This window comes from Girardinichthys multiradiatus, chromosome 6 (genome assembly GCF_021462225.1).
Source record: "Girardinichthys multiradiatus isolate DD_20200921_A chromosome 6, DD_fGirMul_XY1, whole genome shotgun sequence".
Lineage (NCBI taxonomy): Eukaryota > Metazoa > Chordata > Actinopteri > Cyprinodontiformes > Goodeidae > Girardinichthys > Girardinichthys multiradiatus.
Genome location: NC_061799.1, coordinates 22,589,370 through 22,612,685, shown reverse-complemented (window position 1 = coordinate 22,612,685; position 23,316 = coordinate 22,589,370). Strand labels below are relative to the sequence as shown.

The 23,316-nt window shown below is 39.7% G+C and overlaps 2 protein-coding genes across 4 annotated transcripts; both read left to right on the top strand.

Moving 5' to 3' along the window:
* The first annotated feature begins 5,008 nt into the window (after positions 1-5,008).
* Positions 5,009-14,875, top strand: kif2c (kinesin family member 2C). Of its 3 annotated transcripts, XM_047367290.1 has the most exons (23): positions 5,009-5,080; positions 5,286-5,361; positions 5,452-5,546; positions 7,231-7,329; positions 7,819-7,867; positions 7,949-7,984; positions 9,138-9,278; positions 9,492-9,611; positions 9,740-9,837; positions 9,931-10,026; positions 10,124-10,178; positions 10,272-10,434; positions 10,637-10,727; positions 10,820-10,883; positions 11,983-12,074; positions 12,152-12,294; positions 12,475-12,688; positions 12,813-12,923; positions 13,026-13,093; positions 14,152-14,230; positions 14,314-14,394; positions 14,481-14,574; positions 14,723-14,875. In XM_047367290.1, the coding sequence occupies exons 2-23, from the start codon at positions 5,301-5,303 to the stop codon at positions 14,782-14,784; spliced, it is 2,112 nt and encodes a 703-aa protein (XP_047223246.1). In that variant the 5' UTR covers positions 5,009-5,080; positions 5,286-5,300; the 3' UTR covers positions 14,785-14,875. The 3 variants fall into 3 exon arrangements, with proteins under 3 accessions (XP_047223246.1, XP_047223249.1, XP_047223248.1); XM_047367293.1 differs by lacking the exon at positions 7,949-7,984; XM_047367292.1 differs by lacking the exon at positions 5,009-5,080 and having other exon boundaries at positions 5,087-5,361.
* Positions 14,876-16,067: 1,192 nt separating this feature from the next.
* Positions 16,068-23,012, top strand: selenot1a (selenoprotein T, 1a). The gene is made up of 6 exons (XM_047368691.1): positions 16,068-16,256; positions 18,185-18,295; positions 20,483-20,609; positions 21,950-22,037; positions 22,247-22,413; positions 22,507-23,012. Exons 1-5 carry the CDS (start codon positions 16,117-16,119, stop codon positions 22,369-22,371), a joined length of 591 nt encoding a protein of 196 aa, XP_047224647.1. The 5' UTR covers positions 16,068-16,116; the 3' UTR covers positions 22,372-22,413; positions 22,507-23,012.
* Positions 23,013-23,316: the final 304 nt, after the last annotated feature.

Below are 23,316 nucleotides of genomic sequence, written 5' to 3'. Positions count from 1 at the left end.
CTTCAGTCGGGCTGTGAACCCAGTCTGGATTCACAGAGAGAGCAACTGAAATACTCAAAGATTTTAATCTGCTGTGAAGTTTTTGTGTCATAACACACAGGAGGCTCTAACCAAGAAACCAACAGGAGAAACAAATGGAACTCTGGATGAGGGCAAAACTAAGGTAAGAAGATTATATTGCAGGAAGGTAGAGCCATCCTCCCGAAGGAAACCTCAGAGAAATCAGAAAGCACCTGAGGAAGAACATGTGAATAGGTTCGATTGGATATCTTTTGACTTAACATTTCATTTCCAGCTCACACATCAAAAATGTGCTTGTGAAACTAAATTAATTTATTCCAGTAACCATAACGTCAAACTGTAAGATTAACTCATCTTTTTGCTTTCAAGTAACAAAATACAATTATGTGGAACCTGTTTCATAAATTTTTAAGTGGGCTGGGTTACTTCAACGGAGGTCACGTGGTAAAAAATTAAACAAACAAATTCTATTCGTTGGGTTAAAGCTTGAAGGAGTATGTCCCGGTAAATTTCACAAAATCAAGAATCACAGAGGGGAGAAGGATTTCTAAAGTAAAACTGTGAATAATCAACAAACAAATGTTTACTTCTGTGAATGTGGGAAATTGTGGAATCATTTGCATGATGGGTTAAAGGAGTGTTCAACTATTTAATCAATTTGAATAACTTCCCATGTGCTTCTGAGTTATTTATTTATAGATGATGATGTTTGCAACTTAGATTGTAAATTAACTTGATACAAGGCCTTGAACTTCTACTTGCTGCTGAAGAGATCTGATTTATGGGGAATAATTGCTTTAATAATTAATAATAATTGCTATTGACTGAACAGGAAAGCTGTGGCCTGGTTACCCTCTCCCTCCAGGATGCCCTGACACCGATTGGGCCACTTCGTCAGGGGGAACCTTTCAGAAAATGTGTTTTTGAATTTGATATGTCTGCTAGAATACAAACTGCTTCCTGTTAGAACCGATTCTAATCTTTTAAATGACACCACGGCAAAACAGGAGAGACAGCTGAAGGCTGTGTAAACAGGATGTTGAAATTATTTCAGAAAAATGGTTGTGTGGTGTTTCTGGAGAGGCTTGTTGTTCTTTTATTCCCAACAATTACAGCACCTGATGGATCTCTAATGAAGGCCCTAAATGAATTGCAATCACTGTCCATTGAATTAAAATCGCACTCAGGAATCAATGAACAATTCACAAACATGTTTGAGACGTGGTTTGGAAAATGGGGAAGCCTGCTGGTGGGTATATTCACTTCATTGCCTGTTGTGGTGATCGCAGTTTATGTTTGCTGTTGTGCAGCGTGTATTCGAGCTCCCATCCTCAGGTGTATTGATCGTGCGATTGGTTCCAGTGATACCAGAGGTTTGAGATTACCAGAATATCAAATTGATGTGGTGCCAGAGCACACACTGATGTTGTCCACTGAATATTTGAGCACAAATGATGATGTGGATCCCATGGAACCAAACCAAAGTGAGAAATTATGATACTGTGCTGTGAGGAGGAGGTCAAAACCCATTGTTCAGAGCCAGCCTGAAAATGGCAGTAAAATTAAATCACAACCATAAACCAAGGATGTCACACCAGGAGGATGACCAACCCTTTCCTGCGGCCTGGAAGGGTACCGGACCAGATGACTGCAATAGATAATTGAACAGGGTCTACAATTTAGGGTCTACAATACACTGATACACATTGTGCTGCTCATTTTCCGCTGTGCTTCTAGGTTTTTATTATTTTAGTTGTTTTTAATTTTTTGACGGCATCATTATCTATTTGCAATGTTTCAATCATTTAAATTTCAGACACACATCAGCATAGGTTTGTTCTATGGGGAACAGAGGGGGTGCACACACTGAGGGCTGCAGGCAGTAACCGGAGAGATGGCACTCCGTTTGGGGGGCGTAGTTACACGACGGCTGGAAGGAACTGCCTGCCATATTCTAGCTTAGATCCATATACTCTAGACACATTGATTGATGTGAGGTGGGTTTTTTCCCACCTCAACAGGGGGATTGTTATGGATGTTTGATTCTGTGGCCTTTTCTAATCATCTCTTTGCTGCCCTAATGAAATATATCTGATCTTGTTGCTTATCTGCTGCACCGCTCACTGCTACAGCTTATACACCATAACTCCTGATCACATAAGACACAACACACAGTCAAGGATAAACTGATACAAGAGGATGACATCCTTTAGGAGGGTTAAGAACAGGCATAGATAAAAGCACGACTCACGCTCCATTCTTGGCTCCTCTCGGTTCATCCCTAAGATGGGCTGAGGGGGGCCCGGTACCAAAGGTGAATGTCACTCTGTATCTGTTCAATTGTATACTCTATACACTGATCAATTTTAAGGCATGAAATCTTGATTATATACTTAACCATTTCTCATTATTTCACAAGGTAAATACTTTGCTGGTTTTACTGGTTGGGTCTCGGAACTGGACAGAAACGGACCCGGTGGGGCAGAGGGAGGAAAGAGAGTAAAACTCCCATTTTACAACATTTGTCTTAACTTTAAAAACACACAGACAAAGAACACAAAACTGAACATGTGTGCTGCAGATATTCTGCTAGCACCAAGATAGCTGAGTTCAACACAAACATAACCAAACTTCATAAAATGAAAAACGTTTAGATCATTTCAATCTAAATCCTTCTATTTCTCTGCTCTGCCCAAACCTAACCTCGTATGAACTGTGGTGCGGAAAAGCTGTCCGGGCGACGATGAAGTTTGAAGAGAGCTCTGTGAACAAAGGGTTAGCTTCCAGCTAACCACTGGAGCAGTGGCTGGAAGACGGCTAGTTCTGTCCACTGACCACACTGCACGTTAACTGCCGTAATGCGGCTACTCGTTTGTCCCCCTCTCAGGCAAGGAAAACCGCTTCACTCGGCTTGTAGAGACAGCGTCTCTGCAGGGACTTCTCTGGGACACCGTTTGCTTCTGCAGGCCTCAGAGAGAAAGTCAAGCCAGGCGTGCACCTCAATTTCCGTTTTTATGAATGAATACTGGGTACACAAACAGTTATTCACTCATACTTAACTTGTGCATATGATCGCGTGATCTTATGACACTCTTGGATCCAGTTGAAGAGTTATGTCTTTTTGCCAGCAAAGAGACATTAGCGCGCTGGGCCTCTCAGTTGCTGGAAGTCAGTTAAATGCAATTTATTTTGAAAGTTCCAGAAAAGTGTGTAGCGGAGTTTTAATGTTGTTTCCATGGCTGGATCCCAACAAACATTTGAGCATATATACATATTGTCGTCGTCGTCTTCTGCTTTATTTGGAACCAGGGCGCGGGGGCAGTAGACTCTGTAGACACCCACACTTCCCTCTCCCCAGACACCTCCTCCAGCTCCTTCCAGGACAGCCAAGAGACATATTCCCTCCAGCGTATCTTGGGCCGTCCCCTGGGCCTCCTCCCGGTGGGATGTGCCTGGAACGGAGGCGTCCAGGAGGCTTCCGGTATAGATGCCCGAGCCACCTCAATTGGCTCCTCTTGATGTGGAGGAGCCGCTGCTCCTCCGCATCGAGAGGAGGAGGAGCAGCGGCTCTACTCCGAGCCCCTCCCGGATGGCAGAGTTCCTCATCTTATCTCTAAGGGAGTGCACGACCACCCTACGGAGGATAGAATGCTCATTTCAGCTGCTTGTATCTCAATCTCGTTCTTTTGGTCGTGACCCAAAGTTTATGGCCATAGGTGAGGGTAGGAACGTAGACCGACCGGTAAATCAAGAGGTTCGCTTTTTGGCTCAGCTCTCCCTTCTCCACAATGGACTGGCACAGTTAGATGGACTGAATTCATGTAACGCTTTTCTAGTCATACTGACCACTCAAAGCACTTTACACTAGAGTCACATTCACCCAGTGGCACTCAGAAGAACACACACATCCATATACTGATACGCAGATCGGAGGTCAATATTTGGATTGCAGGACGAGTACTTAACCCACTGAGTGAATGTGGCTCAGTAGTTACAATTACTTTACTGCACCATACTCTTTACTTCCACTTGAACAATATTATATTGAAGTAAAGCTACTTGAGTAAAATCTCTCACTACTCTCCCCACCTCGAGTTACTTCACAGACTTCAGAAGTAAATGGAACTCAGCACAAGTAAAAGCATTTTGTGCCGGTTCAGTGTCATTTGCATCAGTTTGCACAGGAAGTTGTCAAAAGGCAACTTTGTTTGAGTACCACTAAAGGCATCCCAAATATGAGAACCATGGCTGTTTTTTATTGATCCAGTGAAAGTCCACATCTAAATGTATTTGTGAATTTCCGCCAAAAATTCAAAAATGTTAGTAGATACTCTCCCTCCAAATTCAATAAGCTTGTGCAATGTGCAAAGCTGGTAGACATTTTCTCAGAGGGGCTGAATACAAATGCACTTTTCAGATTTTTATTTGTAACAAAGTTAGAAACCTATCTTTTCTTTCACTTTACAGTTAGCACTACTTTGCATTAATCTATCACATAAAATCTAAATAAATAATTTAACATTTAACAAAAAGTGAAATGGGGATGATATTTTTGAGAAATACACACAATGCATTTCTTTAAAAACATCTGTTAAAGAAAACTTGTAAAGTATCTGACAGCAGACATTATTACTTGGATATAAATAAATAATCAGAACACTATGTTTATTAATTTACAGATTGGCAGTTTAAAGTCACTTATTTGGACAAATGTTTTTCAAAAGAAAATCTCCAAACGCATGAGTTTTCCATGCTCACTGGTCCAGTTCTTTCTCTAAAGAAGTACCTTAGAAAGAAAAAATAGAAACTATCTTCAAATACTGTCAGATTTTACACAATCTGTTTCAGATTAACACATTATTTTTAACGTGTTTCAGATTTCCATCTGTGTAACGTCCAGAGTATCCGGGAGATGGCGCTATGTCTATCTTTGACTTTTTTCAAAACAGTAGTAAAAGAATAATACCGCCCCCTACGTAAAGATATGAGCCAATCAGGCTTTAGGAGGGTAGGAAATGATGCTAGTTTGAATCTTTGGCGGTGTAGAGTTTTGTTGCAGGTGGGTGAGATTTCCTCCTTTCAGTCAGCGGGCGAAAGGATTATTTAATAAACAAATATTTTTTATGGAGTAGTTATATGTTTAAATACGGAAGCTGGTTATTTCTATTAGCTTGACAGCGACCGTATTATAGCATCAGGAGGTAGCTTGTTCGCCCAAACGCTGACGCAGGTACATTTATACATATTTTTTTCCCTTACGGCAGCCAGAAGAGTCAAAAATGGAAAAGAATCTGTCCAAACTTTTAGTTGGGCTTTCCGTCCAAATCAGTCGCAGTGATGGTAGGTTCGTTTTTTTTTAATTTTATTTTATGATTTATCTGCCAAATCCTAACTGTGAGCTTGATTCCGACTTGTTTGTGTGTCACTCAGGTCGAATCCACTCGGCCATCGTTAAATCCGTTGATGCCTTCAAGTCTACGGCTATGGTGGAGTGGCAGGAGAGGAAAATGTGCCGAGGGAAGGAGGTTAATGATTTCATTTAACTAAAACATGTTTGGAAAAGAAACGATGCAACGCACACCTTTCTGAAGAGCAAGCCTAGCGTAACAGTTTCTAAATGTCATCTTGTGTGTAGAAGGCTGAAGGAGAAGACTGAGTGGAAGCTAGGATTTAAGGCATTCAGTTGAACATATTGCATAAACAATCTGAATTTTCTTTGAGTTGTCTTCTTGATCAACAAATATTTCATAATTTTCTTGTTCAAGAAGAAAAATCCTAGTTTCATATGAATTATGCAGAAATGGCAAAACAAAAGTTTACTTGTTGGTTATTGTTGTTGCTTTTGATGCAGTTCAAAGAGAAATACACATCTTCTCTTAATTTAAAATGCCCTACTTTAGTACAAGTTAAACAGCAGCTCCTTACACATTTATTGGGACCCCTGGTAAAATGTGTAGAAGAAAACCTATGAAACATTTGCAACTTAATATTTGTCTCCTGAGGAATAAATATGTAACACAGATGCCTATTTCTCTTGGCCACTCATCAAATTGGGAAATACAAGAGAACACGTGATTTTATTAATTCAATTCAATTCAAAGATACTTTATTGATCCCCGAGGGAAAATTAGAATTCCAGTACAACCCATCCAAACAGACATCATGACACAAGACCAGGGGGGACGGGTCACCGAGGCTTTGCTGCCCACTCAGGCGCTGCCCTTGTTAGATGAGAAAAGAGGCCACATTAGGTAAGTAGAGGGGAAAAAAATCATATTTCACACTTTATCCTTAGCAGGATACAATTTGAGATTGCAAAAAACCTCAGAACAAAGAAGCAACAAGATGTATCTTGAGCCTGTTAAATCAGAAAATGGCTGTAAGGAAATAGCTTCTCACCTGAACTTGTTTGCATTTTGCCTATAGATTTTTTTTCAATCAGCACTAGGTCGGTTTCACATGAAATACCGTTTGTTTCAAGGATGATTATGCCAAGTAATGTGTGTACCTTATGCCCACTGATAGGTATTGTGGAGGATATGTGATGATTTGGGCCTGTTTTACATCCAAAGGCCCTACAAACCTTGTTGTAGTGTGTGGCATTTGGTCTGAAAGGCCACGCAAAAAAAAGAGACACGTGGGGAGAGATGAAAATAAGAGTACATGAAAGGATCTAGAACTAAAGACTGCAAAGAGGAACGTCCAAACATTCCTCTATTTGTTTGCTTCGAGCTTATGGAATATTATAGGAAAGACTCAATGTTTTTGTTAAAAAGATTTTGTTTAGAAAAGTTACTGACACCTTGTAAATAATAAGCTGTTCCTTACACCATTTCTTCTATATACTGTTTTTTGTCCCCTATTTTAGAGTTGGTAATTAAGTGTGAATAAAGGCTGTGCAATATTCGTAGAACCTCTAAACTTAAAACTCCACACTCACTAAGTATCAAATCAATGTTCTCGTGACCCCTAAGTTTAACGGCAGGTTTTGAAAAACAAGAAAACAAAAGTGGCAACATTTCCTGGAAAGCATAAATACCTTGTTGGTGAGTTTCTTTTTCCAAATGAATTTTGCAGAGACGACTGTTTTCATGGCGTTCACTGTCAAAACAGAAATCCAACATTTTCTCCGAATTTCAGCTGCCACGCTTTAGTTTACGTCAACATGAGGGCCGAGCTTTGTGCTGAACAGTTCTTTTTGCATTTCAGATTGAGATGAGTGAGTTGTGCCATCTAAATCCAGAGCTTCTGGACCATGTGAATGCTGCTACCAAAGCTGCTGAGATGCCCACCGCTGTTCCTAACAAGGCAAGGCATTATATTTATGTGTATATTTATTTACATATCTAAGCAACGTACTGCAGAACTTAAATATTAGGTATTAGGTTTTTGTGCTTTCCTCAATAGGGTTTTAACGATTTTATATAAATTATATACATCATTATATAAGTCATATAAATGCTCCATTTCCCAGCTTTACAATCCTTTTTGCTTCCTTTTCAAATAATAATAAATATAACGATAAACTTAATAACAACTGGTGTACTAAATGAAAACTTAGATAAGCACCAACTACAAACAGACATTCATCAGCCACTGTGTTGACGACCAGTCCTGCAAATAGTTTCATTTCTGTTTTCCAGTTTCTATTTCCATCTTCCTGATTTATTCAATATAAATGTGTAGAAAGAAGAAATAAATAAAATGTAAAATTATAAAAAAGATCGAACTAATTTAACATAAGGCTTATTATGGGATGGCAGCAATCTTATCTATTTTTCTTTATTTTTTTCACAGAAGTATGAAGGTCGACTGCGCTCATCCAGGATCCCGGCTCCTCCTTCCTGTGTGTAACCAAAGGCATATTTTCTCTCGTAGATTATCACTTTCAGTAATTCTCGAGCTAATAGTTTATTTCATTCCAAAGCCTCTGCTCCAGCGGGCGAAAATGACGAGGAGTCAGGTCGGCAAGCCTCACATATTTCTTTCTTTAAAGAAAGCAAATAATGCAGAAAAAAAAAAAAAAAAACCCACAGCAATCCTGCGTGGGCTTTACTCTGTTCTGTTCAGGCCCAATTTTCTGCTTTATTTTTACATTACACGGGTGTTTGGGTACGCCGGGCATGCAGCACAATCTAGAGCCAGTTGATTCTCACTTTCTGACTGGGAGGCAAATTTTGTGGCATAAGTTTGGAATAAACGGAAGAATGAATTGTGATGTGAAACACGTTCTTGTTTGCTTCTGAGATTTATTTTATTTATTTGCTTTTATATTTGTTTGTTCACTCACAGATTTTGCTGTACTTTTTTAACTGGTGAATATTTAGATGTGATAACTTGGGCTCCGTTCACACTGCAGGCAAATGTGGCCCAAATCAGGTCCGTTATGAGCCACTTCCATATGTGGTTCTGAATCCGACTCGTATCCAATCTTTTTGAATGCGACTCCAGTGGGAACAACCCACTTTGACGTCACTTTTCATTTACATTTGTCGCCACTTTACACCGGCGGGAAGGGATAGCAGTTAGCAAGATGAACAGCAGCTGCAATGGTATCGGACAGTGAGATGTTGGACCTCATTAAAATATGGAGTGACACCTCTTTTCAAGCCAAATTGGAATTTGGATCGTCCCCACATCCAAACAGATGGCTGTGATGAATTGGCATCAAAAGCGATACTAAATGCCAGAATACAGAATTCTCGTTTTGTGTGTTTCTTCCTCAGCGTCTGATGACACAACGACTTTCGTTGGACAGACACCAATAACATCTACGTCTTCCATGTTTGCAGGACCAAAGTGTGTTGTGTGTGACATCATTGTGATTGTTGTTTTGCTCATGCTGGTCAGTTTGGAACCACAAATTCATATTGGATTCAGATATAGGCAACATTTGACAAGTAATGTGAATGACGATGCAAAAAAAAAAACCAAACAAAGATTTTAGAACAGACCAGAATTGAGCATCAAGACCTGCGGTGTGAACGTAGCCTTATTTGGAAGGGAACCTTCTTGATCGGTTATTTCTGCACACAAAACAAAAACCCTACCAATTCTGCTGTTAAAACTCATATTTCTTTTCTTTTTTTTTTTTCTTGGCTTTGCGTTTCTCTTAGTTGCCGTTCGGCCTCAAGCACGACAGACGTGTTTCTTCCAACCCCAGGCCCCTGTTTTGCCATCAGTATCAACCTTGGGAACTTCTCCAGAAAACCCAGAGACGATCTGTCCCGAAATGAACCCATCATCTGCAAGCTCTGGTTAGTAGTGATGCCCTGAAGTACCTACCAACTAGATCCAAATCTAGAGTACTTACATGTGTTTTATTAAACATGATGGTATGCTTTCAACCACATATTTTAGTTGGATTTGCATGTATTTTAAATTCATAACTCCACCTTTCAGTTGTTTCCTATTTCAGCAATCAAAATACAATATATCTTAATGGATTCTACTCTTTCTTCTTTGTGCAGTGGCTCCTATTCATCTGCGGAGAGGAAACGAAGCCAAACCATCACAGCCGATGCCTTTACTTCGTGAGGCAGTCAAAGAAAATGAACCTGAGAGAATGCCTCCTCTACCTTCAGCCAAAAGTCAGCAATTCTTACTGACATCATATTAAATTTACACAAATCCCATAAAAGCCTTAAATGTTTAGGCAACAGCACTAGTCTGTAAAAAGAACAAAATAAAAAGCGATCCCCATGTCTCTGCACTGCAGGCAGAAGAAAATCTGTGGCTCCTCAGGAATCAAACAGAAGCAACAAAAGGGTTTCTAGTGTCATGAAGCCCTTTGACACGCAGCCCAAGAAGGGAAAGGTTGAGATAAATCTTTAACAATTCTGCTTTTCTTAATTCTCTGAATCCTAAAGAAATTTGCAAATTTCACTCAATGATTTGAATCTGCTTTAGTTTGGAGAGTCATCTCGCCCAAATCAGAAGTTCTATGAGATGATCCAGGACTTTAGAGAAACCTTGGAAATAACTCCGTTAACAACCACAGACCCGGTGAGTTTGGACACAGAAACCCTGTTTCAGGTCCCCGGCTGTTTTCTACTTAAGCAGTTTTTACTCCACTCCTTGAATTGCTGGTTTGCTTTTACAGATCGAGCCTTACAAGATATGTGTGTGTGTTCGCAAACGGCCTCTAAACAAGCAAGGTGGGCTGAAAATGTCTCCTGCAGCATTATCAAATTAATATAATACAGTAAATAATGAAGGTGATGTCAGTTTTATGTTTTTTTGTTTTTCAGAGATTAACAAGAAGGAGATTGATGTGGTATCAGTACCTGGTAGAGGTGTATTACTGGTCCATGAACCGAAGCAGAAAGTTGACCTAACAAAGTACCTGGAAAACCAGGTCTTCCACTTTGACTACTCCTTCAATGAGAATGCCACCAATGAGCTCGTCTACAAGTAAATATAGCCTAATGTGTTCATTTTATCACACACACAAAAAAAAAGTATTCATTCTTTTAGTCTGACATCATGTTTTTTTTAACATTGTATAAGATTTCATATGTTGCATGTAGATGACGTATGCAACTTTCCTAAACCTTTAATGCAGTACATTTTTTTTCTTTTTTGACTCCTGAGTTTCTTGTTTTTTTCCTTTCAGGTTCACAGCCAAGCCTTTGGTGCTGTCCATTTTTCAAGGTTGCATGGCAACCTGTTTTGCCTACGGCCAGACAGGAAGTGGGAAGACCCATGTAAGCCTCTGTGTACCATAGTTTTTTTAAGATTGTGCCGAAATCAATTTTCCTCATACCGAATCAATTTCTCCCTCCCTGAATCTTTGTAGACGATGGGAGGGGACTTCACGGGGAGGCAGCAGAACAGCGCTAAAGGAATCTATGCCTTGGCAGGTAAAACTACAATCAGATGCTTTCTGTGTGAAGGGTTAAATGTAAATAGATTAAATGTGTGGTGTTTTTAAAATGCAGATCAATTTGAAGCGATTCATATAAATGTGGAGGGTGCAGCGTAGGAAGTTTTAAAATAAATGTATCTTTAATTGTGGTTGTATTGAATCACACTGAGACATTTTAGAAAAATCCCACCCTTTAGCAAGGTTTTTCCTCCCTTTTCATTGAATATGTGTGTGTTAATGGAAGATGAGTGAAGCTAGAATAAGAAGACCAATCGTAGAGCCAGTAACCCTGGGTTGAGTTACAGAGTTGGGAACCAGATTCGTAGTACCACTTAAGACCAATGTTCAATGTCTGGTTTAGTTCAGCTAGACATCTTTATGAAAACACTGATAGGTTAAACCTGCTGCATAGTATAGGACTCATTTTGTCTGAGACACAAATGATGTTTAATAGATGGTATTTCTGCACTTTAGACCCATTGTTACGCGTTGCAGAGGATCTGCGATGCTGTGGGCATGTTTCTCTTCCAAAGGTCAATGGAAACCTTATGATTAGTGCATGATGCCTTGCTTATTAAAGGGCATTTCAAACAAACAAACAAAAAAAAAACCTCTACCAATAAAAATGATAAAAGATAATGATATGGGATAAAAATGCCTAACATATGGCCAAATCAGTTCAGAACTGCTTCACCAGATGAAAATAACTAACCTTCAATGGATATTAGAGTTGCCAGACCTTAAGCCTATAGAAAGTCTGTGAGATGAACTGAAGAGAGCATGAGATATTTTGCAAAGTTGAATGGTCAAAGATCCAACTGCAGTAACTTTATGCTACAACCTTGTTATTTATTATACAAGACTGTCCTGGCAAAAAGAGTTGTACAAAGTTTAAACAGCAGGCGTGTCAATATGCGTGGCAGAGATTTAACAGATGGATTTAAAGAATAGACTTTTCTAAATGTTTTTCATTGTTTTTCTGCTTCTGCAATAAAATAGGAAATTAGTTGCACAACTTTGCCAGGGATGCCAATAAATGCTGATGCTGCATATTAGAACTACATTTTTATTAATCGTGGTGTTCAATCTTTCAGCCCAAGACGTTTTCACCCATCTCAACCACAGGAAGTATGCTAATCTGGATCTCTGCATCTACGTCAGCTTCTTTGAGATTTATAACGGCAAAGTAAGAAAGCACGAGCCACTCCAGAATCGGCGTGTTCAGGTTCTCCCTGTAGAAACATTTTCCCTTTTTTGATTCAGGTGTATGACCTGCTGAATAAGAAGGCCAAGCTGCGTGTTTTAGAGGATGACCGGCAGCAGGTTCAGGTGGTGGGGCTGGAGGAGGTCTGTGTGTCCTCAGCTGATGACGTCATCAAGATTATACAAATAGGGAGTGCATGCAGGTACTTCCACATCACTCACTCTGGCCCAAAAATGAGACTGAACTTTTATAAATGTTGCCATTAAATTATGGAAGTTTGGTTGTTTTTTTTGTACAAATGTCCAATTAATGTTGCTATTTTGATAGTCGTCCTTTCTTTATGTGGTTAATCTGAGTCTTACCACTTCAACTGTCTGTCCAGAACATCAGGGCAGACCTCAGCCAACGCCAACTCCTCACGCTCCCACGCCGTCCTCCAGATTGTGCTGCGGCGCAGTGACCGTGCCGCCACGCTGCATGGCAAATTCTCATTGGTCGATTTGGCAGGCAACGAGCGTGGCACAGATGTCAGCAGCAACGACCGCAGCACTTTAGTGGAGACGGCGGAGATCAACCGTAGCCTGTTGGCTCTCAAGGTAAAGCACAAAACGCAGAAAGAGCTTTTCTCTTAAATTGTATCTTAGGATCAAATGAACGTAGAAAAAAAATTAAGTTCACGTGGAAGAAGGTTAAATCTAACCCACTCATTGGTTCTTGTAGGAGTGTATTCGTTCTCTGGGGAGGAACAGTGATCACATTCCTTTTCGGATGAGTACTTTGACCAAAGTGCTCAGGGATTCCTTCATTGGAGAAAAGTCCAGAACCTGCATGGTATGGAAACTTGCCAGTCAGGTCAATCAATCTCAGTATTATGCTTGGTTTGTGTACATGTGCTCGTTTTCTAAAAATGATTGTGTTTATGTGCTCATTCAGATTGCCATGGTGTCTCCGGGCATGGCGTCCTGTGAATATACAATGAATACACTTCGCTATGCAGACAGGTATAGACAGTGGGAAATACAACCTCTGGTAACAGAATACGGACTCACTTCTCTTAAAGAATAGTCAGAAAGCAGTTTTACGTTTTTAGCCAAAATAAATCAGATGAAGTTCCGACGTAGTCCAAAAAGTCTTGAATTTGATTCCAGCATTTTTCAGGTCTGAACAAGTAAAAAAGTATGAAAATAAATTTGTATTTTCAGACTTTATTCTCTGCTGTTTTTCTTACCTTCCTGGTGTCCCGCCTCCACTCCTTCCTTGGTTAGCACTCCTTCATGTCCTGACTCCCTGTCTTCTGTCTGTCCATCCTTCCTTGTGTCCTACCTCCCTTTCTTCCCATTCCTTCTTTCCTTGTCCTGCCTCCATTCCTTTCTCGTGTCCTTCCTTTTTCCTTCATTTTGTGCTTCTTTCCTCCATTGTTCATTTCTCACATCCTTTTTTCATTGTGTCCATCATTTCTATATTTCTTCCAGTCTTTTCTTATGTTCTTTCATTTCTTCTTTACTTTCTTGTCTGTTCTTTCCATCCATCCTTCCTTCTAGGTTCCTAATTTTTGCTAGTACCACATGCCAGCCTTGCCTGCAGTACACATGTATGTTATAAATTCATAGTAAATATTTGTATTTTACATTTTAAAATGACTAAAGGAGTGAGAAGTTTGCCATTTTCCTTTAAAATTGCACAATAATTTGCATAATTAAACTTTAACAGTTGATTTTAGAGGTCAAAGAAAAGGCTAATTCTTTAAGTTGTTCCTCTACTCTGAGCGATTACATAACCTGCTTTTCGAACTATCTGAAAAGTAGATGAGCCATTATTTATGATTTCATTTAATTTATTTTGAGGTAATGTTTCCACATAAAATAGTTTTTAACTAAATATGTGACTCAACTTAGTTTTAGGTTTTTGTCTTTTTTATAGGAGTGATTCCTTATTGCCAGAGGTTGTTTCAATCTGATGACTAACTACTAGTCATGGATGTTTTTTAAAATATTTTTTATTGAAAAGTCTTCATAATGTTCGACACCTTACCACTTAAACATTTCCGGTTCTTTGGCAGAGTGAAGGAGCTGAATGCCGGTTCCAAAGCCATTGAAGCACAGAAGGAAAAGGAGCCAATAAACAGTTCCTCAGAAGAGGTGCATTACATCACAACAATCAGCAAGTCCTCAACTTAATAACATTTTTCAAATGTTTTTAACATCTGTTTTTTGTTGAACAGGATACTGCTGTCGATACCAGCGTGCTTGATGCCATCTCTCAGGTGGCTGAGTTGGAGGAAAACGTCTATGCAGAGCTAAAGGTAGTTTTTATATTTCTGTTCTTTGACATTATTTAAGGCATTAAAAAACAAACATTTAAAAACAAACCAGATGTTTTATTCTTCAGAGGGCAACTGAACTTGTTAAAGAAATGGACAATATCTCATACAGCATTGAGGACGGACTTCCTGATCTAGTGGATCATTCCAGGAAGTTATTGGGTTTGTAAAAGATTTGACCACTGTTTTTTTTTTTTGTTAATTTACTTTTCTGCAACCTTTCTGCTTTAGTTAAAAATACATGTAAATCTTAAACAAGTACCAATAACCCAAATATGGTGAAGTGATTTCCATTTGTATGTATTTGCAGACTCAGTTCTGGCTTTGCAGTCTGCTGTGGAAAAGGAGCGCATGGCAAGGCTGAACCACTGAGACGCCAAAACACCACCAGAGGGACAACCTGTTTTTCAACGTTTTCTTTGTTTTTATTGTAATACGTACTTTAAATAAAATGTAACACTAACATTTTTTTTTTTAAAGAATTTAATTGATGCTTTTAGTAAATGCAGCATTTGCTCTACTCGTGCCATTTTTTACCTGGTCTATGGCATAGTTTACTTCTGTTATTAAGGTGCATTAATTCATTTTCAGTTATTTACAAAGAACTCAGAGTGTAGCTCTTACATCGAGGGTCGCTGTCCTGCAACTTTTAGATGTGTCCTTATATTTGATTGGCCCTTGAGGACTGGAATGTCTCACCCTGTTTTACATCCTCTCATTCAAACGAAGGCAGATATGATCGATGAATTATATTAAAATTGAGTCTGCAGATTATTAAAGAACAAACTTTTACCAGTGAAGTGTTGAAATTCATGTAGGATAAATCAGTTTAACTTTACACTTTTTAAATGAGGATTAGTGGGAAATGTATGAAATAGCCATTGATATCTACGATTTAAATGAAAATGAATGCCATATAATGACCAAAAAAGGCTAAACCTAACTCCCCCCTACCCCATCCAACAGGGAGGGAGGAATGCAGAGGTCAAAAATATTGGTGAGTGTTGTTTTCTGTTGCATTGTGTGAAAGGTGGGTAACTTTAAAATGGGCTAAGTCAGTTCAATCGAATCATAAAGATTTCAAGTCAGGTACATGCATTCCAATTAATAACTAACCATTGAACCGTACAGGCAGATTCAGTTATTTATTCAAATTGGTTAAGTGTTTCTAGCAGATTGCATCGAGTCAAAGACTTGTAGCATTCACTCCTTCTGGATGAGCATGAAGAGACAGTGGACAGTCGCTGATCCTAACTTTTCAGGAATCCCTCAAGGGGATTGTTGCAAAGTCAAGGCATGAAGACCGGGCTAAAAAAAAATAAAAGCATTTTATGAATAACATTCTCAGTTCCACCCAAGTCATTAGGAAGTGTGGACCCAAAGGTGATGGAAACATTGAATGAAACTTTTAGAAAAAACCTAGGAGGATTCTAGAGAGCTTCTAGGATTGTAGTAATTCAAATAAAAAAAAAAAGCTTTAACTAAAACCTTGATTACTTAAAACGTCCAAGTGTCCAATGCAGAGTACTGAGGCCAAGGTCTTCGGAAGATCATTCACAAATGGACCTTGACATCCTCAGCCAGAACAGTAGGGGGTGCTATAGGATCTGGCTTAAATGCAAGTTGCGAGGAAGAAGCAAAGGCGTGGTTAACCAGTAAAAAAAAGATTACAGATTAACTCGGAGGAAAGCAACCGTGGACCGGATGGCCATGAAGTGGTTGCGCTTTTCGCTCCTCGTCTTGGGGGTTTTCTCGCTGTGCTGTGCCACGGCTGGTGACAGCAGCGGCATAAAGAAGATGAAGATGCAGTTTGCTACGGGACCTCTGCTTAGGTTTCAGATCTGGTAAGCAAACGATCAGAAAAAGAAATCTGGCGAGTCATTGCAAGCTAGCTAAGAGAAAACAGCTAACCTCGCAGTACGATCACAAACAAATAGCATATGTCAGTTAGTTTGTGTACATAAAAAAAAAAATACAGTAACCGAGGAGAGCATCGGTATCATCGCTTCCTAAAGAAACACCGGAGCACAATTTGTGAAAGTAATATTTTTGACAGCTGCCGCACACATCGGAAACATGGCTCCACTTCCGCAGTGAAACATGGTAATTCCTCCAAGAACCGCCCAGTTTCTGAGGATTAGATCAAGTTTTTATGTACAGACGACAGCCAGAGAATGGAGCAAATCTGTACAGTTCAAAACGTTTGTGATTTTATAAATTCCTCCTTGAACATCAACCTAAAGCTGTCAAAGCAAGTCTCTGCGTCGCTAAATAAAAGATGGACAAGCGCAGGTGTTGATTTTTAACCCTAATGCAGTTTGCAAGATTAAACTTTGACCTAAGAAACATTTGCCAAGTGAACTTCAGTTAAAAGCCAGCACTTTGAGCACTGTAACATTTCTCATGTAACGGTCTCATTTGTCATTTTCCAACACTAATGTAAACAATATGAAAATACTGCATAATGATTATCGTGTTGAAATGCATCACGGTTATCAATATTATTGGAGTTTTTTAAAAATGTGTTGAAAATGTCCACACTATATTTTTGCTTACTGTTGACTTACAATGAGTGATTATTATTATTATTATTAGTATTAGTAGTAGCAGCTTTCCATTTTATTTTTATTTCACTGAATTCACTGTCACATATTAACACCGGCACCAAGACAGTTTAAAACATTAAATGTCTTAAACAAGTCTGTCTAGATTAGGCTATATGACCTTACATCTCATTGATACTTGTATAGAAACTTAAAATTAAAAACACAGGAAGTTAGAAAAATTTAATGATCTTAATTTCCTAAATTTGCTATTATTAACATGTAATAACATGCTGATTCTGTTGTGATTCAAAACCACGTGAAGTTGGTATTTGTGGCCCCAAAACATACAAAAGGTTAAAGTTCTGGATGTTAAAAGTGATAATGAACCAAATTCCCTGGATCTGTTCATTAAATGAGCAGATATGCCAGGAGTTGATGCCATCACTTGGACAGTTCAAATTTAAAGAATGAAGAAAATCTGTTTTAATGCACTTCAGTATATGATTTTTGGCAGTCTTGACGATATTGAGCTGATCCCCGACTCCAGTGCAACAAGTGCCAATAAATCTGACAAGTTGCAACACGTTAAGCAAGTCATACCTATTGGAAGATTGCATACAACGAGTTAAAAATAAACTTGCTTGGCATTACGTGGACACTGAGCAAGTGTAATCTTTGTTTCTGCATGTCATATAGAGAGAAAAACATCCATGTCTTGGGGGAAATGTGTGAAATATTTGCTGCACTGGTACAACTAAGGAGATAAATAAAATGATTGGCTGCTGATGATTGGACAAAATAAATACTTGACTGCAGCCGGAAAAGATGAGGAAAGTACTGGTTGTTCGCAATTATTATACTGTTATTGTTCATTTAAGTTCAGAGGGGAATTGAACGAATGTTGGAGATGGTAACTCAGGAACATGTGAGACGTCCCCCAGACTACTCAATACTTTTGGAGGAAAAGATAAAAGCCGTTTCTATCATTCGACCACTGCATTGGATTTTAGTTACCTTTGTAATCCCCCATCGTTACCCGAATCTTAACATCTTAATTTGTAAGAAATATGGACAAAAATGCCATTTTTTTCTGCTCTGAAATACAGTGGAAGTAATGTCCTTCACAAACGGCCGATGCGTTCCAGGAAATGCTGATAATGACGATGTTTTGGCTACGTATATTTTGTCCTCAAAGTTGTACCACCTGTTTTCCTTTTCTTCTGCAGCATTTCCTGAGGGTACAAGCGGGTGTTTGAGGAGTACACGCAGGCCTTGTACCAGCGGTACCCAGACATCCGCATCGAAGGGGAGAATTATCTCCCTGTACCCATCTATCGGTAAGAGCCGACCATTGTCTGCCGGGTTACTAGTGGATTAAGTCCAGCCTAGGATTAGCTGTAATGTGTTTAACAAACTGAGGTTCTCTTGGATACTCGTTTGTCGCTGGTATGTGTAACGGACACAGCTAAATGTCTTCACCAATATGTGCCATGCCTCTTCTGATTTCAAGTGAATTAAAGGTGCACCTCAATAAATGAGAATATCAATAAACAGTACATAACATAAAGTGATTAGGTTTAGAAATTGAACCTTGTATATTATATAGACGCATTACATACAGTGTGATATGTTTCAGTTGTTTGTTCATTTTAAGGATTATGGCTCACAGCTCATGAAAATTGGAGCATTACAGAAGCCCAATAAAAGATTTGTAGTACAGAAATGTCCCCCTACTGAAAAGAATGTTCTCTGCACTCAGTACTTGTTTGGGAATGTCTTTGCATGAATTACCACATCAGTGTGGCACTGCTCAGGTGTTCGGGCGGCCCAGGTCGCTTTAACGGTGCCCTTCAGCTTGTCTGCAATGGTTGGTTTTCATGTCTCGTCGTCCAACTGATGGTTTTCCACAGATCTTCTGTGGGGTGGAGGTTAGGTAAGATTACTGGTCAGTCAAAGCTGGTTTGTGCACCGGTTTCTTCCACACCTTTTCCTTTCACTTAGTTTTCCATTTGAATACAGCTCCCTCTGAACAGCCCGCTGTTATGTGTGTATGGATCTTTGAGATTCACCTTTTGAATTGGATTACTGAAACTACTTTCTTTGGAGCCCTAAGACCAACCAATTTATTTTTATTAGAAAGTTTGATTCTGTGTCTTTCTCTCGTGTGAATTTACAGGAAAAGGGAAAAGGGTGGCTTGTCCTCTTCAGGTTGGAGTGGAGTTCCTGCCTCAGGTGGAGGAGTTTAAGTATCTCGGGGTCTTGTTCCCTAGTGAGGGAAGAATGGAGCGGGAGATTGACAGACGGATCAGTGCGGCTGCCACAGTAATGGGGACGCTGTGCTGGTCCGTTGTGGTGAAGAGAGAGCTGAGCCGAAAAGTGAAGCTCTCGATTTACCGGTCGGTCTACATTCCTACCCTCACCTATGGCCATAAACTTTGGGTCATGACCGAAAGAACGAGATCCTGGATACAAGCAGCTGAAATGAGCTTCCTCCGTAGGGTGGCCGGGTACTCCCTTAGAGATAGGGTGAGGAGCTCAGCCATCTGGGAGGGGCTCGGAGTAGAGCCGCTGCTCCTCCACATCGAGAGGAGCCAGTTGAGGTGGCTCGGGCATCTATACCAGATGCCTCCTAGACACCTTCCTCAGGAGGTGTTCCAGGCACGTCCCACCGGGAGGAGGCCCAGGGGACGGCCCAGGACACGCTGGAGGGACTATGTCTCTTGGCTGGCCGGGGAACGTCTTGGGCTCCCCCTGGAGGAGCTGGAGGAGGTGTCTGGGGAGAGGGACGTCTGGGCGTCTCTGTTGAGTTTGCTGCCCCCGCGACCCGGTCCCGGATAAAACGAAAGACGACGAGTACGAGAATTTACAGGAACCATTTCTCTGCTATGCAGAGTCACAGACTCTCATTTTGACTCTTATTACGTGGTAACAGTCTCACATTCATAAATCAGTCAAATCATTCTTTACTTAAAGAGCACTTTTCATACCCAACGATGGCAACGTAAAGCTTTTTACATTGGATATAAACAGGAAGCAGTAAATAAACTCAGACACTGTGAAACCTCAGTCCCATTAGAATTAGACAATATGTGCATTGATGTGAGACTGATTTATGTTGCCACAGTTATTGGGGGGGTGTTATTGGAGACTCCTGGGTCTTCATCTAGTCGACTCTTAATGAACACACAAGAGATTGGCTACATTTAAGAGAGGAGACTGTATCTCATCACCTGCTTTAAATTCTCCATGCATCCTTTCTTTAGATTCTTGTAAAATTAGTTTTGCTGATGTCACGGTGAGAATATGATTGTCCTACTGATAAGTTTTTGTTTTACCAGTTCTGCTTGAAAATGTAAGAAGATAGCGATGAGAGTCGCGATGAGTTGGCCTCCCCACTAGTGTAAAAGTGCACCTAGTCGTTAATGATGGTAGAGAGGTTGGCTGTATAGCATATTTACTGTGTGCTTTTATGTTTCTGTATCCATGAGTTCGGTTTCTGATGAGTTTCTGTTTAAATTCCTCAGACACATTGCCTCCTTTCTGTCTATGTTCAAACTACTGGTGATCGGGCTGATTATAATCGGCAAGGACCCATTTGCTTTCTTTGGTGTTCAAGCCCCAGGAATCTGGGAGTGGGGCCAGCAAAATAAGGTGAGGATTTCTGGATCTATGTATTTCATTTTAAAATCATACCCTAATGTGTCAGCGGGGGTGGGGGACTGTTTCTGCTTACATTCCTTTCCACCAGGTCTTTGATCTCCCCATCAGGGAACGTGGCATCACAATATACTGCAGTTAGAGCTGAAATAAAAAGCTAAGATCCAGAGCCACAATGTTTGGTTTCTATTGTTGGTAGGAACCAGTAAACTTTGCATGGGACATTTTGGATACTTTAACAACTATTGATAAATCTGAGGTTAGAGAAAACAAATCTGGCTTTGCTAATGGCACCAGAGTATATGCTCCAATCCAAACAACCAATCAGCAGAGCTTTCAGCGAGAGGATTTATCAGTCTGCTGCAAAACAGTCCACCACTGATACCATGGTCTAGAAACGTACGGTATATCATATTAGTTCTGTGTCACACCCTCAGCTATGTAACAATAATTGTTAACAATATTAAAAATGTATTTAGCTTCTGTTGAGAAAAGTTTATCCTCAACACAAGTTTAATGGGGCTAGGTGATCCCCAATAGAAAAAATTCAATCCTCTACAGATGGGTGTACAGTTGTGGTCAGAAGTCTACCTACACTCATCATGGTGAGGAATGACATTAGTTTCAAGCCTTTAATGATTTATTTGAGCCATTCTTTTCTGATGTAAAATGGTAGACAAGTGTGAAGTAGATTTATAGTGTTTTCTGTCTGGTTAAATATGGGGAAAGAAAATGGAGCATAGAAGAAAATAGATTTCCCAACTTTATTCACCTTCCTAGTTTTTGAAAACAGTATTGTTCCATCAGTGTATTGGTCTGTTCCACCCAACAGTTCACTTGTTTATATACCGTCCATCCAGCTATTTATTCATACGTCCATCAGTCTTTCAGTCTGTGCATCCATCCATTGTTTTATTCATCCAGCCGCTCATCTGTCTGTCAGTTTTCTGTCCATCCATCCATCCATCCATTAGCCTTCCTGCCGTTCTTCCTTCCTCCTAAAGTCTATATATATTTAAATCTGACCCCTCTAGAAATATCTGCCATAAATTCATTGAAAACGTCTGTATTTATATTTTTTTTCGAAAGGGGCTAAAATGACTTGAAACTCTAGAGGTGTGAGTCTGGAAAGTGAATTTTTGACTTGAAATTGTACAACATACACCTTAAATTTTTCAAACCAGAATTGAATGCACAATTTTGAATTTATTGTGGATTTTCTCTCTTTGCTACATGATCAAAAATAATATATACCGAATGGTGATAATTGTAGGAAGAGGTGTTGGGTAGCTGTTGATTGCAGCTTTTAACCCAGCCTTTGTTCTTTTCGTCAGATATATGCCTGCATGATGGTGTTCTTCTTCAGCAATATGATTGAAAACCAGTTAATGTCAACAGGAGCGTTTGAAATCACATTAAACGGTGAGCATTTCTTTCCCAGCATGGCTTTAGGGAATAAACGTCATGTTCCAATGTGTGATATTAAGATAATTCTGTTAGGGAAAATGTATTCATAAATTTGATGTGTAAAAGGCCACCTGAGTTACATGCAACCCAGCTTTATTAGCTGTTACTGTGATATTGTTGTAAGTATAAGAGAATGAGTTAAATGGAAAGTATTGGTTTTATAGATGTACCAGTGTGGTCCAAACTGGAGTCGGGTCATCTGCCCTCCATGCAACAGCTTGTGCAAATCCTGGACAACGAGATGAAGATGAACGTTCACATGAACACAAGAACGCATCCCCTCTCCTAACCCTACTTTTTAAACCCTGGCTGGAGCTGAAAGCCCCTCCTTGTACGTTATTCTAAAACTTTTTATTTATTTATTTATATGAATGTTGGCGAGGTAAAATGTGCGAGCTCCACACTGACTCTTGTTTCTCTCTAGGTTTGAGGTGGGCTTCTCTCTGGGCCGTGAAGTGATGTTTATGAACGTCTGCGCTGAAGGCAGGAGGACTGCTGGCACAGACTGGATGTCCCCATCACTCTTCACCATGCTCTGTAGAGATGTCCTGCCCCTGACGCCAGAGCGGGATCCATGGCAACAGTTTAGGCCGTTCTGTTAGTTCTCGTACTATCCATACTACTGCAGATTTCATCCAGGCAATTAGTGGTCCACTAAGGAAAGATTTAACATTGATTATTGTAGTCTTCAACTTGTTGCATATAATTGACCTATGTGAATTTAAAAAAAGTTATTTGTACCAATGAGCCATAAGTAGAATTCTAAGTGTACCGTTCAGAGAAGTAGGTAACTGTGTAGAAAATGCACCAATTAAGACCTGTAATTATTGTTGTGAAATGCCATTCTGACCATGTCTTGGAAAGATTTCTGAATAATTTTTATATTTACATATGTTGGAGGAACCTAAGATTAATAAAACATTGTAACAATTTCTGTTTATGATGGACTTAAGTAAATTAATGCCCAATTAATTTAACTTGGTCATGTAAGCTGGTAAATTTTTTTTGTTTTCTTTACTATATGCCGACTTGCCTAAATGAGGAAGGAAGAGAAAGTTCACATCTAAAGGCTTTATGACACATTATAGCACATCTCTGGTGTAATTTAAAAAATAACATGTTACAGGTGACAAAATGGGTGGGAGGTAAAAAGATAAACTGAGCCGGACATATAAATTGCCCTAGATGGTGTCATCTGTCTCTGCATATCAAAATGTTTGACTTCAGTTTTTTA